The 19,250-nt window shown below is 40.2% G+C and overlaps 1 protein-coding gene across 1 annotated transcript in view; it reads left to right on the forward strand.

The window, feature by feature from the left end:
- LOC142750138 (intercellular adhesion molecule 5-like) overlaps window positions 1-19,250 on the forward strand; it is a 58,534-nt gene that overhangs the window by 32,451 nt on the left and 6,833 nt on the right. The window contains exons 2-7 of the mRNA XM_075858965.1: window positions 3,861-4,127; window positions 6,733-7,044; window positions 10,802-11,089; window positions 12,956-13,267; window positions 17,285-17,521; window positions 18,696-18,962. Coding sequence (XP_075715080.1) covers window positions 3,861-4,127; window positions 6,733-7,044; window positions 10,802-11,089; window positions 12,956-13,267; window positions 17,285-17,521; window positions 18,696-18,962 — 1,683 coding nt within the window. The remainder of the gene's footprint in view (window positions 1-3,860; window positions 4,128-6,732; window positions 7,045-10,801; window positions 11,090-12,955; window positions 13,268-17,284; window positions 17,522-18,695; window positions 18,963-19,250) is intronic.

The following is a 19,250-nucleotide window of genomic DNA, read 5'->3' on the forward strand; positions in this document are numbered from 1 at the left end:
CGCCCGAAGATAGGGCATGTCGCTTCTTTTTCCCGCGAGGCAGTTTTACTGCTCGCGGGAAAAAGACGCCGACGCCTCCCATTGAAATCAATGGGAGGCGTTCTCGGGCCGTTTTTGCCGAGTTTTGCGATGCGGTTTCCGCGTCAAAATACTCGGCAAAATACCCCGTGTGAACCTAGCCTAAGTGTCCCCTAGTGGGACAAGTAAAAAAAGTAAAAAAAAGATAATAAAATTTTTTGGAATAAGTGTAAAAATAAAAGTTAGAAGTGACATAAACAAAGAATGCTTTTTTTCCTGTAATAAGTCTTTTATTATAGGAAAAAAATTAACATGTTAAAAAAAAGTACACATATTTAGTATCACCGCGTTCGTAACGACCCCATCTATAAAACTGTAGTATTATTTTTCCCGCACGGTGAACACCGCAAAAAAAATAAACGAAAAACAGTGCCCGAATCACAATTTTTTGGTCACCAACCCTCCCAAAATATACAATAAAAAGTGATCAAAAAGTCGCATGCACGCCAAAATGGTACCAATACAAACTACAACCTGTCCCGCAAAAAACAAGCCCTTACCGGCCACATATCTGCGGATAATTTATTTACTGCATTATTATACCCTCTTATTATACCCTGATGTACCCCGCACAGATAACATATGCCCCCTCATTATAAACTAAAACACCAGTAAAACCCCAAACAGAACAACTACCAAGCTACATCTGCACCCCAAAAGCCAAATGGCGCTCCCTCCCTTCTGAGCCCTGCAGCGTGCCTAAACACCAGTTTACGTCCACAGATATGGCATCGCCATACCTGGGAGAACCCGGTTAATATTTTATGAGGTATTTGTCTTCAGTGGCACAAACTGGGCATAACATATAGTGCACTAAAATTGCATTGTAATTTGAATTGTAATTTTCACTCTGCACCATCCGCTGCACATTAACCCCTTCACGCACCACGACATAGCATGTCTTAGTGTGGGGGGTGATGTATGGAGCGTCTCATGTGAAAAATAAAGAATTTAAAACTGCAAAATCGCTGTTTTTTGGTCACCTTCGCTCTACCTAAAAATGTAATAAAAAGTGCTTAAAAAGTTGTATGTACCAAAAAATTGTACCAAAAAAAACGACCGCTCGTCCCTCAATAAATAAGCCCTAATACCGCTCTATTGACTGAAAAATAAAAAAGCTATGGCTCTTGGAACGCGGGGAGGAAAAAACTAAAAAGGAAAAGAAAAAAATGGATGGGCAGCTTTATCCTTTGTGAAATTGGAAGAAATGTTGATATTCATTTTCACGGCCTAATTCTAATAAATCCTGCAAAAGACTTGTGGGGTCTAAATGCCCACTATATCCCTAGATAGATTCTTTAAGTGGTGTAATTTCCACTTTTGGGGGGTTTCCACTGTTTTGGCCTCTCAGGGGCTTTGCAAATGCGACATGGCACCCAAAAACCATTTCAGCTAAATTTGAGCTCCAAAAGCCAAATAGCGCTCTTTCCCTTCTGAGCCTTGCTGTGGGTCCAAACAGCAGTTTATTACCACATATGGCATATTTCCGTAATCGGGAGAAATTGTTTTACAAATGTTGGTGTGCTTTTTATCCTTTATTCCTTGTAAAAATTAAAAATGGCTACCTTTCTTCAGAAAAAAAGTAGATTTTTACCTTTACAGAATAATTCCAATGAATTCAGAAAAACAACTGTGGGGTCAAAATGCTAAATTTACCCCTAGAAAAATTTCTTGATGAGTGTAGTTTCCAAAATGGGGTCACTTTCCGGGGGTTTCCACTATTTTGTTCCCTCCAGTGCATTTCAAACGCGACACGGCACTGTTTTGGCCTCTCAGGGCCTCTCAGGGGCTTTCCAGCAAAATCAGAATTTCAAAATCCAAATGGTGCTCCTTCCCTTCTGAGTCCTGCTGTGGGTCCAAACAGCAGTTTATTACCACATATGGGGTATTGCTGTAATCGGGAGAAATTGCTTTACGTATGTTGGGGTGTTTTTTCTCTTTTATTCCTTGAAAAAATTAAAAATTTCTACGTTTTTTCAGAAAAAAAGTAGATTTTCATCTTCACATACTAATTCAAATAAATTTAGCAAAAAAAACTCTGGGTTCAAAATGCTAACTAAACCCCTAGATAAATTTCATGAGGGGTGTAGTTTCCAAAATGAAGTCACTTTTGGGGGTCTTTATTGTTTTGGCCCCACAAGACCTCTTCAAACCTGACATGGTACCTAAAATTTATGCTAAAAAAAAGGAGGCCTTTTGCTTCTAAGGTCGGTGTTTCAGTAAATTATCGCACTAGGGCTACATGTGGGATATTTCTAAAAACTGCAGAATCTGGGCAATAAATAATAAGTAAAATTTCTCGGGTAAAACCTTGTGTGGTATAGAAAAAATGTATTACAAATGAATTTTGTAAAAAAACAAATGACATTTGTAACTTTCACCTCTACTTTGCTTTAATTCCTGTGAAACACCTAAAGGGTTAAAACACTTTCTGAATGCTGTTTTGAATATTTTGAGGGGTGCAGTTTTCAAAATGGGGTGATTTATGGGGACTTTCTAATATATAAGGCCCTCAAAGCCACTTCAGTACTGAACTAACTGGTCCTTGTAAAAATCGCCTTTTGAAATTTTCTTTAAAATATGATAAATCGCTGCTAAAGTTCTAAGCCTTGTAACGTCCTAGAAAAATAAAAGAATGTTCAAAAAACGATGCAAACATAAAGTAGACATATAGGAAATGTTAATTAGTAACTATTTTGTGTGGTATTACTATCTGTTTTACAAGCAGATACATTCAAATTTAGAAAAATGCCAATTTTTGCCAATTTTCTCCAAATCTTGGTGTTTTTTACAAATAAATATTGAATTTATCAACCAAATTTTTTCACTAACATAAAGTGCAATATGTCACGAGAAAACAATCTCAGAATCGCTTGGATAGGTAAAAGCATTCCGGAGTTATTACCACATAAAGTGTCACATGTCAGATTTGAAAAATCGGCTTCGTCCTGAAGGCCAAAACAGGCTCAGTCCTGAAGGGGTTAAATGTTGGTCATAAGGGCCGAGAACCAGGGCTGGATGACAGGGACTGAATAACCAGGACTAGATAGTTTATATACCCATGGGCATAATATATCCCTTGCCCGCCAGTACCTGAGTACTATAGACATCCAGGTATACACTACATACCTATAAACACTAGAGAAGAAAGGAGTCCATAACTAGTATGAAAAATATCTTTATTAATTATATTTATTTAGATAGCAAAAAAATGAGAATCTAAAACACATCTCTAACTGGATCAGCATTTACATGTACAGATAATAGTTATATGTACACACAGTATACTGTACAACATGGGAAGTCAAAATGACAAGAACAAAAAGAGTAAAACAGCTCGGAGTGAAAGTTTGCGCCTGATAAAGTTAACAGGTGCAGTGGCAGTAGATGAGACCCAACCGAGCCTCAAGTAGTGAGCTTACCCATGTTCAATAACGTAATGGCTTGACCCAGAGGGTGAGGTAGCGCCCCGACGCGCGTTTCGCTTGTAGCTTTATCAAGGGGTGCAGTCTCCATGTCAGTACCCCATTTAAATCCCATACCGTGGTGGTCATGTGGTCTGATTATGGCCAATCCGTGCTGGCCATGCTGACCTATGTTAGCACTATATATGCCATATCATGGGGCAAATATTGTCTTACAGGGACTCCAGTTGTTGTAGACCTTTTGGCTTGCTGTAACTTGATATACTGTATGTGAAGATGTTTGTGAGAATTTTGATCAGGATTGTGCAACTCTGAGATGTTTTTGCATCCTATAATGCCTCATGATTTCTTTTGCAGTGCAGTCCCAGGACTTGATGGAGGTCAAAGCCCTAAGTTCTCATCTGTTCGTCCCATATGGGGAGGACGTTTGGGTAAACTGCTCTACTACCTTTGCTAATGAAACAGTCTATAAAAGCAGATTAAAGAAGAACGAGACTCAGAGGGGGCCCAACTGGTTGGCAGTTAAAGTTCACGTCGATGACTGGGAGAATTCAACATTATATTGTATACTTGATAAAGGAAACAACCAACATATATTATCACCCACCATAGTCATGGCGTACGGTAAGTAGTATATATCATATTTCAAAAACCATAATCAGGGTAATGATGTTAAAGGGGTTGATGTTAAAGGGCCCCCTGAAGACAAACAGATTGCAGTGTGCCCCACTGGTAGGATTTCCAGTGATCTGTAATGCAAGCAGGTGTTCAATTTCTCTGCAGTGCCACCACAGGAGAGATGAAGCATTACACGTGTCAGGAACTCCAGAGTGAGAAACATTTTTTGTAGTAGATCTCCACTCTGGCTAATAGATGAAGGTCTTGAATGAGGATCTCACCTATGGTAACTCATATTCAACCCCAACCCCATCCGGCAAGAATTATGACATGTTTGATGTTTGGGACCACTCATCAGGAAAGGGAAATATGAACAATTGGTAGCAAGGAAAATATTGTACATTTGCATTGACGGAAACATTATAAATAAGTAGTTTCATGGGCCACATCATTTACAATTATCAGTCATCACTGTTTCTTGTAAGTTATGGGCTCTGGAAATAAGTTAAACATGACAAACCTTTCAGACTGGTACAGCTACTATTAGGTACGGACATGTTATAACTCTTTTCTTTCTAGGCGCACAGTTTAGAGGGAAATCTGCCTACAACAGAGGAGGGCATCATCATTGCTAAGGGTGCTAGTCAGGGGGCGGGCTCTGGGCTTATGTGGGCCCTGTGGCAGCAAGAGCCGTAATCGGCCCCCTGTCTACCGCATCCTTCCAAAACCCACCCAAGTTTAGCCCAATTAAAGGGGTTATCCGTTTCTTTCAAATTGATAGCCATTCCTTAGGATAGACAGATCAATATTTGATCAGTGGGCGTCCGACTTTCTGCACTCCTGACGATCAGCTGATTGAAGTGGCATTGGCGCTCCGGCGAGTGCCGCATCCCCTTAATTGTTTACCTTGCGCAACTCCGTACTTTTACTAGCGGTTGTGCCGGGTGATGCAGTTTACTACAACTTCGTGCAATCCTAAGGATAGCTCATCAATTTTAAAGAACTTGATAAACCCTTTAACAGTCGTGGACTCCAATAAGGGCTTGACCACACGTAATGGAATTGCTGCAGAAAATTTCTGCAGTAATTCTGCAGAAACTAGCAGAAATTCTGCTGTGGAAAAAACGCACCATTTCCTGCATTTTTTACTGCAAAAAATGGTGTGGATTTTGCTGCGTTTTTTTTAATTCTGGGAGAGGGTGACATCTCTGAAAAACGCAGCAATTCAGTCCACTTTCCGCAGCAGGAATTGACATGCTGCAGTATGAAATTACGCACTGCAGGTGAATTTCTGCTCTGAAATTTTACGCAGCGTGTGGATGAGATTTGTTGAATCCATTTGCTGCTACTGTATTCTGCTGCGTATATTCCATCCGCAATTCTGGACGGAAAATACAACAGGAAAAGGTGGCGATAATAAAGCTGCTCCTACTTGATCCGACCACTCCACTGTCCTCCTTCTTAGCCAGCCACCCTGTGTAGAAGGGGAAGGGGCAAGGCTACAGGAGTAGAACAGTCATACCAGGGGAAAATGTAAAAAAAGCAAAAAAAGTCTGTTTTAAAATTATTTCATTATATTTCTTTCATAATAGCACAAAGTGCCACTAAAACGAGCTGTCAAATTGTGTCCTCTTTTCTGTTACAGTGAATTTTACATAGGGGATATATAGCGTTAGGTTGTCGTGTGCATTTGGGCTAACTGCGGCATTTGTTTTATTTATTTTATTTCATTTTTTTTTTATTTATTCTACACATTGTGCCCCACATAAGGTCATCAAAGACCTTATGAGGGGCATTTTAACATTACATTATTCTTTTTTTATTATTATTATTATTATTATATCTCCCCTACACTGGGGCTGACATATTAGTTACAGTGGGAAATGCAGCCTCCTGAGATACACTGCAGAGCTAATCTAGGTCTGTTAAGACCCTAAAGATACCCGGCACCTAGCGATCACGTAATCGCCTGGACTGGAGCAGAAAGCATCATTGCTGCTTCCTGATCTGTATACATGGCGCCCATTGAGCGTCGTGTATACAGCTACTGGGATTGAGGAGGTGGTAATAAACTGTCTCCGCCTTTTTATATGGAGACCGACTGTATCTTCCGCGCAGCTGCAGGCTCTGCAAAGACATTCAGAAACATCTCTGCAGGGATATATGGAGACCAACTGGACATTTTAAGACGTTCAGTGGTACGCAATCGCTTAAAAAGGAGCAGGGCAGTGTGAGCCCACCTGAACTCAGAGGGCCCCAGCAGATGCCGGATGCTGACACAGGCCCTGGTGCTAGGGATGGCAGGACAGGCTGGGTCCACCAGAGTATGAGCTTCTCTTTATTAGTTATTTTACACCCTAGTTTATAGAGGGGGGACCTACATCTATGATGTCCATATGCCCCAGTAGAGACAACCTATATAAGGCCTGAACATAATGGATGTATTTATGTTCAGGCAGGTGAAGCACTCCTCAGGGTCTTGCAGTGGTTGGAGAAGGGAGTGTGTCTTAAGTCTTAAAATTTATCAACATTTTTGAAAAATTCATGGTGTGTAATATATCTAACCATATGGGGTCTACCAAATCATGTGACTAAAATAATTTTATTTCAGCTCTGCCTTCCAACGTCACTATAGACCTGCCGACTAAGCTAGAGGAGGAAACACAATACAAAATCAGCTGTAAAGTTTATGATGTCGCACCTTTGGAGTATCTCACGATAAACATCACCAGAGGAGAGGATGTAATTGACAGCAAATCATTTGAAGGACCACACGTGGCGAATAAAACGACTGCGAGTCACATATATTATTACACAGCTGGGCGCAGTGACAACAGTATGAACTTCTCATGTGAGGCCATCCTACAACTTGGGCCACTTACCAAAACAGTCAAGTCATCGAACATAACTGTACAGACCTATTGTAAGTTGATTCACAATCAAAAAATGTCATGATCTATGTCCGGTATTTCCAGGATCTTCTAGAACTATGGTCCACAGTCCTCATCGTTAAGGGACCAAATTTTAAAGGCTTTCCACCAAAAATTTAAAATTGGTCATATAAACATTAGGGCCCAGGAAATCTGAGAGTGGTCTGTGACCGCTTGGGTAATAATGGACATTGGCCCCTTACCAACCACCAAAGTTATAATAAAGTCTCGCTAAAATATATCTGTTTATTAAGTTCTGCCACTGACTGAGAGGCTGTAGGCTTCTTCTGTTCTGACCATGGGCCTACAGCTCTGCCGAATGGCTAGTCCACAAGCGATCTTAGTTAATCAGAAGTATATAGAAGCCTACTAGAAGAAATTGATAAAAGGCCTATGTTGAGATATGATCTCGAAGCCTGAGTCTGTACTACTGAGAGCATATAATGACATTTTTACATCAATGTTCAATGCATATTTAACACTCTCTTTTTTTTTTTTTTTTAAACTTTATCGAGGTAAAAAAAAAGATACAAAAACTACAAAATTACCTTCTTCAGTGTGAAGTGAGCATTTACAAAGAAAGAACCATCATAGACTTCAGTTTATACATTATAGTCTGGTTAGAAGTAATAGTTCCCTTTTCCTACTAAATTTGCCCCATTACCCCTCCCCCCAATCCCCTCCAACCCAGCATCCTTTGGTGTCAGCGGAAAAGTGGCACGCACATAGAGAAAAAAATATATAACAAGAGGAGAAGCTGCAGCACCGGAAGAGTTAGGTCAGATGCCCCTTAAACCAATAGATATCAAGCTGGAGTCTCATTGCTCTTGGCCCACACCAACAAGGGTTCCTAAATTCGATGAAATACAGAATTTTTTTTTCCCCTTAGTTGAGGTTAATTTTTTATATATCACCAAGTGATTGATAGCTCTTTTCCATGTAGTGAATGTAGGAGGACATGGGCTTTTCCAGCCTTCTGTAATCAATTTAGTAGAGATAAAGATTGTTCTTCAATACAGCCTTACAATGATCTCATTCCTCAACTTCACCCAATGCACATAGATTCACACTCAGAGTCAGCTGTATCTCAAAACTTTGATGAATAAAATGAATTATAAATTCCCAATATCTGTGTCGTTTTGGCCAGTGCCATAACATATGCACTAAGTCACAGTTGGGTAGTCCACATCTCGGACATTTATCCTCCACCTGAATTCCTTTCCAGCATAGCCTGAGAGGGGTAAGATAGGCTCTGTAAATTATAAAAAAAAATCTGTATAGTTCTATCTATAGGGCTCAGGGATACAAAGTATTGTGCATGATTTTTTTACATTCTTCAACAGAAACTCCATCAAGGTCCTGAGGCCACAGATTCCCGCATAGCCACATATTTCTTAGTCATCGACATTAATGACAGAACGTAAAATTTTGATATAAATTTTCTCCCATTCCTCTTTTTAAGAAGGGTTTCCAATTTGGCCCATACATTTGAACAAATTGGCTTCAAATAAACCTGATGCTCACTCTCTAGTATGTGGCGGAGCTGAAGATAATCAAAAACTTCATTTTTAGATAAATGTAATTCTCTCTGGAGGAATAAGAAGTTTTTCAGCCCCCGGGGAAAATAATTTGACGTACATAACAAAGATCATTTCCCTGCCAATTATTGAACCCCTGTAGTTTATGTAACATTGATTATTGTTAAAAATCTAAGAAAATTATAAGAAACCCTTCACCTGTAGTGTATCTCTCATTGTGTCCTGAAACTTTTGTACAAAATGCGTTAAGCAGAGGGAGAGAGAAATTCTTAGCTTATAAACACTCGAACCCGTTTCTTTTTCCCAAAATTATAAAACATATAAGTGAATCCCATTTAATAGTCCCTGTGCCCTGATCATATGCCAAAGACTGCGATAGTTGAGCAGATGAGAAATAAAACTTAAAATTCTCCCAATCCACCACAGTGTACTTTGAATGATGTCTATTTGATCCCCAATTTTACTCTTGTTTTCTTCCAAATTAAGTCAGTGATCAACCTCTTTAAAATTCTAAACCATGAATCTTGTAACCAAACTGGTCAGTTGTGCAATATATATATATATATATATATATATATATATATATATATATATAAAAGCTGTGGTAGGGCGATCATCTAGGAAAGAGAGACGTATCCCATAACTGGCAGAGAACGTTTTTTTCAAAATCTCCCTTTATGTTTCAATTTATTAATAACCGATGCCATATTAAAGTGGTTGTCCGGGCATGGGGCAGTTTTTCATACTGATGACCTATTTACAGGATAGGTCATCAGTGTATGATCGGTGCACCCGGACCCCACACCGGTCAGCTGTTCCGGCTGCATCTGGGTGCCGCAAGCTATGCAGTGGTCGGTGCCAGAAGCAGAAGGTTCAGATCACAGTATAGCGGCCGCTATACAGTGTATGGAGCCATATGAATTTCTTCCCGGAGGCAACCGGAACAGCTGATCGGTGCGAGATCCGGGTGTTGGACCCCCACTAATCATATACTAATAACCTATCCTGTAGATAGGTCATCAGTATGAAAAACCGCCTCCTTCCTGGGCAACCACTTTAAGTTCATCATAATCATTAACATTTAATAAAATGGAAAATCCCAAATAGACAAAAGAAGAAACCACACTACAGCTCAATGAGTCCCTCACTTCCTGTCCATCCAATGGGAGCAGACTTGATTTTCTCCAATTGATCTTGAGTCCCGAGTATCAGTCAAACTCCCCTATAACCTCAAACTACTTCTTTAGTGAGTCCGTGGTGTCATCCATGAATAGGAGCAAGTTGTTGGCATACAGCAAAAATTTCTCAGAATGGCCTCTCCATTGGAAGCCAATAATTGCAGCATCATTGCGAATCAAAATGGCCAAAGGCTCAATAACCAGAGCAAAACGTATTGGGGACAAGGGATATCCCTGTCGGGTTTCCATAAATTATTTAACACTTTTCAATTTAAGGAGGACATAGACATTGATACAGACGGTGATTAGAAGCCACACTATGTCTTCATTGATCTTGTCAAAAATCAGAAGGGGACATGTTGTCATCTGAATCTCTCAGGAGTGCAGCCTAAGGCTTTGGGTCTGTAATTTCAAATGGTCGTATCTTAGACTAGAGTTAAAGGGGTTGTTCACGTACAGACACAGGATAGGTCATCAGTATGTGATCGGTGGGGGTCCGACACCCAGACCCCACACCGTTCTGCTGCTCCATTTGCCTCCGGGCACCAGATGTCTATGTCGAAAGCAGATGGCTCTGGTCCAGAACAGTGGCCGAGCTGCAGTACTGCAGCTCTGCTCCTTTTGAATAGGAGCAGAGCTGCAGTTCTGCAGCACGGCCGCTATGCAGTAGTCGGAGCCATCTGCGTCCAGCAGCTGATCAGTGTGGGGTCTGGATGTCAGACCCACCCGATCATATACTGATGACCTATCCTGTGGATAGGTCATCAGTTGACCATGCCTGAACAACCCCTTTAAGATATTGAAAAAAGTTATAATCAAAGGCCTTTCATATATTAATTCTGGTAGGTTTTCTTACAAAGGTTGATGAGAAGCGAATTCTCAGAGGATCCTATTGTTTCTATGTAATAGCTCTTTTTTCTGACTATAGTATATGGCCGTTTTTATGTTTTACGGTTGAAATCCTAATATAGTCTATAAATAATAATATGTTCAATAGCCAATTTCTGCGCTAATATATATATTTTTTATAATAGCACTGCAAGAAAAACCTATTATAACAGTACAGAAATGGATAGAAAATGGGACATCCGTAACAGCGAAGTGTTCGGTTGCCAATGGATTCCCCCCAGAAGATGTCGATTTGAATATGCTCATTGGGGATACCAAAGTTGATGTTAATACTGTCCAGAAAGGTGGAGGAACCGTAGAGGGCACGGCCCAGCTGAATATTACTTATATAAAACTAGGAAGGAAAGACCTCACCTGTGAATCTCACTTATTTACTTTGTCCACGAGGAATGCGATGGATGTATTTATTTATGGTAAGTTTTGTGGGTTCTAGACTCCGTGTAGAGTAGAAAAGGTTTCACCACTGTCACAGATGGGATTCTTTACTGTAAGAGCAGTGAGACTATAGATCTCTCTGCTACAGGATGCTGTGATGGTTGATGCTTTGAACAAGTTCTAGAAGGGCCTTGATGCCTTTCTTGAAAAATATAATATTACAGGTTATGAGTACTAGATTCTGGAGATGAGACGTTGATTCCGGGATTTATTCTGATTGCCCCGGGATTTATTCTGATTGCCGTATTTGGAGATGGGGAGGAATTTTTCCCCTAATGAGGCACTTAGCATCAATCTCATGAGGGATTAGCCTTCCTTTGGATTAACACAGTAGAATTATAGCTTGAACTTTATGGATCTTTGTCTTTTTTCAACCTTAACATCTTTGTAGCTATGTAATGAACACGGTCGTTATCTTTTCTATGAGGTAGTCTAAACCTCTCAGACAGTCCAAGAACCTATGAATCTTTCATTGACAGAAACCACTACCTGTCTATGGACATCTTAAGACAGTTTTGCATCACAATTTTCTCAGCATTCTGTAAATAATGGTTTACGCCATTTGATAAAATTCTATATGTCGCCATACGTGCAAAGCGAAAACCCTAAATGTATTCTTCAAACACCGGCAATCACTTTGTATACTGATGGTATATCCAGCATTAGGTGTATGTGGGGCCTTGAGTAAGAGAGTCACAGTGCCCTCCCCCCTATGTAACCTTTGGCTTCTCAGGCATGGAGCATTTATCCAGATTGACATAGACCCCTAGAAACCCAGTGCCCCCTAGCACCAGCCAATGTTTGCCTGGTGCTGATGCCAGCCATGGGTACCTGTTTTCAGTCTATATCAAAGGGTTGTCATCTGCAGATCTCGGGTGGATTTTCTTTAAAGGCTATGTAAACCTTTGAAAGTGATATGAGATAGATGATAGATAGATAGATAGATAGATAGATAGATAGATAGATAGATAGATAGATAGATAGATAGATAGATAGATAGATAGATAGATAGATAGATAGATAGATAGATAGATAGATAGATAGATAGATATGAAAGATCTATCTCTCTATCTATCTATCTATCTATCTATCTATCTATCTATCTATCTATCTATCTATCTATCTATCTATCTATCTATCTATCTCATATCTATCTAATCTATCTATCTCATACCTATCTATCTTTCTCATATCTATCTATTTGTGTATTATGCCTGTTTTTTGTTTGTTTTTTAAATAAAAATGTTTATCAGTGTGTTCGGTGCAACTTTCAATTTAGTTTTTATTAAATATTATTTTTACTTTTTGAGATACAGTTGCCTTGTATTTTGTATACAGAGCAGCCCTATTTTTCGCTAAGACCTGAATATGTCAGTCCCGAGGACCTAACGGGTTCAGTGTCAGTGGGTCCTGCGTGTCTCTGACACAGGATCCTCCTGTAATCTATCACATCTAAGTTATCGGTAATAGCTCGATCCTGTGTGCTCGAGACACTCAGGACCCGCTGACACTGAACCCTTCAGGTCCTCAGGACTGACAGATTCAGGTCTTAGTGACAGATAGAGCTGCTCTGTATACAAAATACAAGGCAACTGTATTTAAAAAAGTTAAAATATTTTTTAATTAAAACTAATTTGAAAGTTGCACGAAACACACTGACATTTTTATTATTTTTTTAAAAAAAAATCACTTTGAACGGTTTACATAGCCTTTAAGAGTTGGAGTAGTGGTCCTCCCTGGATACCACCTAGCCTGATTATGCTACAGATGACCCCATTATAGTGATGGTGGACTTTACGTCTGGTTTATACACATGCAAATAACTTCTCAATCTTCTTTTCTAGAGCTTCCTACCGTGAGTTTTGCCCTATCCAGAGACATTGTAGACCTGGAAGAGAATGTAACTGCTGAATGTAACGTAACTAATAATCCAGAGACTTATGACCCAGATCCAGAGACTTCTGACCCAGATGCAGAGACTTATGGTCTGTTTATTAGTGTGGACGGTAAAGAAGAGAAGATGGAACAGGGCTCTATGATCACCCACACATTCACTGCAAGCAGAAGGACTCGGAGCCTTGATATCATGTGCACGGCTTATATGATTGCAAATAAAAACATATCTAACTCCTCAACACAGACCCTGGAAGTACAATGTAAGTGTTTTGTATTCATCTTGGAACTACTCCATGGTACATGCGGCTTTTTAGGAGCAAAGGGCCTTGTCCGCTTGACAAAGACTTTGTGTGGCTGATGACAGATGGATAGATGGACAGACAGATAGATAGATAGATAGATAGATAGATAGATAGATAGATAGATAGATAGATAGATAGATAGATAGATAGATAGATAGATAGATAGATAGATAGATAGATAGATAGATAGATAGATAGATAGAGTGTCAGACCCAAATTTATACAAGTTAGTCAATTAAGAGAGTGGTGATACAATTAAGTAATTATTCAAGAAAACAAATATATCCCATGTGTGAAAGTCATCAAGAAAATCAAACTCTATACAGTGTACAATACATCATGGTGCGCATAGGGGGTTTATAAAAATAAAGGAATTATAAACATATATACTAATGAGGTGCTTAATAAAGAGGCTCTGTCTCCAGTTTATAGCTGGCCTTTCTCCTATCTAATCTAATAGGTGCCTTAATGTAGATAACTATTGTATATTGTTTGAATTTTTTTTATTTTAGACCAAGTTATGAATATTTAAAAATTTATGCAAATTTGTACAGAGCGATGGAAGACTGAATAGACATCACCTCCAGCCGCAGCAGATTCGGGTAAACGTCCTGGCACAGCTGGAGGCGATGTTGGTTGACCCTTCCATGGCTCCGGTGAAGGACCTGCGGAAGTAAGTGACGTCACAGCGTGATCTCGCGAGATTACACTGTGCTGTGAAACAAGCTGGGCTAGAATGTAGCAAATTATATGACGCTGATTGGTCTGCGTCATACACTTTTCTTTACAACGCCCACTTGGTGAAAAGTACAAAAAACTTCCAGTTGGGCGTTAAGAAGAAATTTGCATAAATCTTAAAATCTTCATAACTTGGACAAAAATAAATGTTTTTTAAAAAAAACAAACAACAACAGTAGTTATCTACATCAAAGCGTTTATTAGATTAGGTAGAAGATAGGGCACTTATAAACTGGTGACAGGGCCTCTTTAAGCGCAGATGTGACAGATACAGGTGGCGACTCACCAGTTAAAGAGATTGTTTTGGGGATTCCATAGACTCATATAGTGTCCCTGCAGCATGTACTTAGCATCCTAGACGCCTTACTGTGCACATGCAGCAGTTTGGGGCGGGTGAACCTGGGATCGATCAATCAACAGTACAGTGCGCATGCACACAGCAAAGCGGAACACTGCTGATACCATCTCGATTGAGGGCAAGCGCCTGAGAGCGGTGCAGGTATATCTAACTTAGGGCAAAAAGCCTAAGGGAGTTATATTTAGTATTGGCCAGTGAGTGGAGGATATTGGTGTTTAGCTGGGGGAACCATCGCCCAAATTGGGAGATGATGCCCACCACCATAGTGCAGCTAAGGTGATTGTATTTGAATGAACACAGGCAATCCATTCGGTAAGCTGTACAATGTACCAAAATACATAAACAAGAGTGGCATGCCAGATAAACGCACAAAAAACTGCTGATGAATCGCATGAGGTGTAAACAGAGCTCAAAAATGTACTGTTTCATGCCCGATGACAGGGACCCAAATCATATACAGAATACATTTATATCGGTATGGAGTATATATAAGAGACATCAAAAGACATAAAAAAATATATTGAGCCATGAACTGTGGTGACTTCAATTTCGTGAATCTAAAAGAAATTAAAAAATTGTTGTTAGTAAATATAAGAAAAACTGGGTATATGTATAACATCAAAGTACATACACGGAAGAGGGTGGTGTAGAGACACGTCACGAAAAGACGTAAAGAGCAAACAGCGTTATGGGGAGTTTACTTCCATATTTAAAATACAATGCTTATTTTGAAGTCCACATTCATGCCGTTGAGTTTAAGTGTCCCAAACCTGTGGATCCATTGTAACTCTTTCCTTTTAAGGAGTTGTAACCTATTGCCCCCACGTCTCAATGGTGGGACGTGGTCTATGACCCTAAATCTTAGTTGCCACTCATTATGTTTAAAATCGGCGAAATGTTTAGATATTGGTAGGTTCTGTTTCTTGATGCGTAGCGTGTATCTGTGTTGGTTTAATCTAGTTTTAATTTGGCATTAGGATACGGACATCCTTCTCCTATGCAGCGATTGTGACAAAGGCCTGGCATAGGCCGAAACGTCGTAAAAAAAATCGCCTGACAAAAAAACAAAAAGTTCAACTATCTTGAAATAAAAGAAAACACTTTGGAAAAATCCTCCTCTACGTCCATTCTTTCTACTGAGTGCTAGGGTTTCTTTATTAATCGTGTTGTAAGGTCAAGTGCTGTTTCACCTACGTACCACATTGTTGCAGGGGCACTGAAGTAAATATACAACATGATCACTATGAGGAAGACAGCGCCTACTTACACAAACATTTACATGTCGGTCCTGGAGGAGGACTTTGTCTACATGTCCCACCACTTCAACAGAGTTAGGCTTCGCCCACATCTCCATCGGGACTCCCGTCAGGGGAACCCGTGAACGGAATCCAAACTGAAACAAACGGAAACCATAGGTTTCCGCTTGCATCACCTTTGATTTCGGTGGTGACGGAACCGGTGCAAATGGTTTCCGTTTGCCACCGACGTTTAAGGGTTCCATAGTTTTGACAGAATCAATACCGTAGCCAACTGCACTATTCATTCCGTCAAAGCAACGGAACGCTTAAACAGCGGATCCGTCACCATTGAAACCAATCGTGATGCAAATGGAAACCTATGGTTTCCGTTTGTTTTAGTTTGAATTCCGTTCATGGGTTCCCCTCACGGAAAGCTCTGACGTAACCCATGAATGGAGTCCTGATGCAGATGTGAACGAAGCCTTATGGAGTGGTGGCGGTACATCGACGATGTCTTCCTCATTTGTAAGGGATCTGTGACTGAACTTCATGATTCCCATGAGTACCTCAATGGCATTGATCTAGATGTCAAATTCACAAAGGTTTTTTCCCAAACTGCTGTGCAATTCCTTGATGCTATGGTCCCCATTTCGATGGATACCATTACCACTAACCTGTACATAAAACCTACTGATAGGAATAACATCAGCAATCACCTAAGACTTACGGTTAAATAGGTTAGACACTGTATAGAGTCTGACTTTTTTGATGACTGTCAGATGTCTTTCACTTATGTGATATATTTGTTTTCTTGAATAATTACTTAATTGTATCACCACTCTCTTAAATGACTAAGGCCTCATGCACAAAAACTTGTTTTTGCTGCCGCAATTCACCCGCAAATCTGCGGGTGAATTGTGGTCCCATTCATTTCTATGGGCCCATGCACACGACTGTGGTTTCCACGGTCCGTGCATTGCCTGGGAGCCTGGGCCGCAAAAAGATAGGACATGTCTTATTACGGCCACATTTTGCGGTCCAGGCTTATTGAAATGAATGTACACAGCCATGTGCACGGCCCGTGATTTTCTACATCACACTACGGTCGTGTGCATGAGGCCTAACTTGGATAAATTTGGGTCTGACACACTATTTGTTTGCTTGAGAAAGACAGTTGCATCTGCCAAAGCGTCGCTAATGGATTAAAATTCACTTTGATTTCCTGGAGCGCTGCCTATTTTTTTGTATCGTACTACATAAGATATAGCCTTTATCCTTAGGCTTGCACCCACATTTATTTTCATCATATGGTGGTGCTCTTGACTTTCTTTTTTTTTTCGTAGATAGATCGATAGATAGATAGATGAAATAGATATAAATTAGATGATAGATAGATAGATAGATAGATAGATAGATAGATAGATAGATAGATAGATAGATAGATAGATAGATAGATAGATAGATAGATAGATAGATAGATAGATAGATAGATAGATAGATAGTGTGGCATATACAACTTCAAGGGGGTTTTCTGCCCATTATCATACCGCTAGCCTGCTTGTCCCCTATTCTTCTTTGTATATTGTCCTGTGAGATGTTACCCATCAATAATATGTAAATATGTTTTGTTTTCCATTTCAGACCCCCCTGAGTTCTCTGAAAGTTTGTGCCCCTCGACTTTTGTTTTTGTAGAAGGAAAGAAGAAAATTTTTTCGTGTGACGCTAGCGGAAACCCAACGCCTACAGTAGAATGTAATGCCGATGGAAATTCTATAAATGGGGTGGCTGTGAGAACGAGAGACATGTCCGGGATATATACGTGTCAGGCAAAGAACCAGAAAGGAATTGTGGTGAAGATTGTCACTGTTACTGCAGAATGTATGTCCGCAGCTCTTTACGACCTCTGTGACCTTGACCTGAATATATGTTAGAGTACATTGCTCTGCTACCTGTGGCTTTCCAGCTGTCGTAAAACTACAACTCCTGACATGCTGGCGAAATACAGTTTTGTTTACCAATGTAAACCATTTTTACTCAGTATCAATAACTTTAGCATTGCCCCTTTAAGGGAGTATTCAGCAGCATGGGGGAGAGCTGCTGCAAGAAGCGTCTCTGTTTTCGGAGGACTTAGCATGACCATGTATTACAGGGTCGCCCATTCCGTGTAATTTCCCCAGCAGTGGCCATTGTAGGAAAAATTCTACAGTTGCTCCTGGTAAAAAAAAACCAGTCCTGATTCCGGACCCCTAGTGATCAGCTGTAACCTAAGTGTTTAATTTTCCTGCAGCGCCACCACAGAAAATATTAAGCATTACATGATGCCCACCGGGTCTTCCATAGCTCTTTGTAGCCTTTGATAAATCCCTGCTCCCACATATAATCTATATACCTTTAGCGATCAGGAGTCTGCTAAAGCTGGGTGTCAACCTCTGCGGGAAGTGTGATGGCCACCATCATAACACTTTCATTAAGGGCTTATTCACACTAACGCTGAATGCGTCGGAGTGAGGCCGTTAAAACAATGGACGCATGTATTTTTATGGGGCCGTTCACATGGCCGTTGTTTCAACGGACCATGTGAATGGTCCATTGAAAAATAGAACATGTCCTATTTTTTTTCCGTTTTCACGGATCCCTCCATAGACTCAAGTCTATGGGGATCCGTGAAAATGGGTCCCACATGGGTGAAACTCAGACGTGATAAACGGCCGTTTTTCATGTCCCAGTTTCCCAACGTTCGTGCGAATAAGCCCTAAAAGAAATAGATGGACATAATTATAACTTCACAGAAAAACAGCTCTAGAAGGGAATCATAAACCTCTCTCTCCTATAGGTGGCAATAGAGAGTGGTAAAAGAGCTATTTTGCATAATTTACGCAGGAATCGTTGCCTTAAAGTCTCCCTAATGTATACTGGATTTGTAGAAGGATAATCAGTTTCCTAGTAAGGTTACTGCTCCTACCTACCATGTTACCCTACTCTTATTACTTTGCCCCTCCTCCTGGGCATTCATTTTCTGTGTTTTTCATAGAAATATATTTTTTTTATCTAGATGCACCAATGAGCCCAACTGTGACTATTTCAACCAATGTGACAATCAGAACAGGAAATTCATTAAATATAACATGCCACTCGGATGGATTTCCAGCTCCTATGTACAGCTGGCGGATCCCTAATGATGCCGAGGTCACATACTCCCCCGATAAAAGTTCAATGATTATCCACACAGCAGCAAGGACCCACAATGGAACATATACGTGTGTGACCAAGAACGTGCACGGACAATCGGAAGCAATGCAAGAGGTGACAATTGTGTCTGGTGAGTAACAAATTCGAGGGATTAAACAGGCTGTATGAGATTATACAAAAACAGCGCCATCCCTGTGGATAGGTCATGTCTGGTATTGCAGCTCAGCCCCATTCAAGTGAATACCAAGCACATTTTTAGAAAAAAAAATCCAATATCTACAAATACAAAATCCCTAAATCATACCCCTGTGGGAAAAAAAAATGAATAGTCTATTTAACCTAACCATTCCTGATAACCTCTAATAGCAGCCATTACAGTGCCCATAGGGGTTGTCACCCAGGTTTTCATCAACCCTGA

The sequence above is a fragment of the Rhinoderma darwinii genome, chromosome 3 (genome assembly GCF_050947455.1).
Source record: "Rhinoderma darwinii isolate aRhiDar2 chromosome 3, aRhiDar2.hap1, whole genome shotgun sequence".
NCBI lineage: Eukaryota > Metazoa > Chordata > Amphibia > Anura > Rhinodermatidae > Rhinoderma > Rhinoderma darwinii.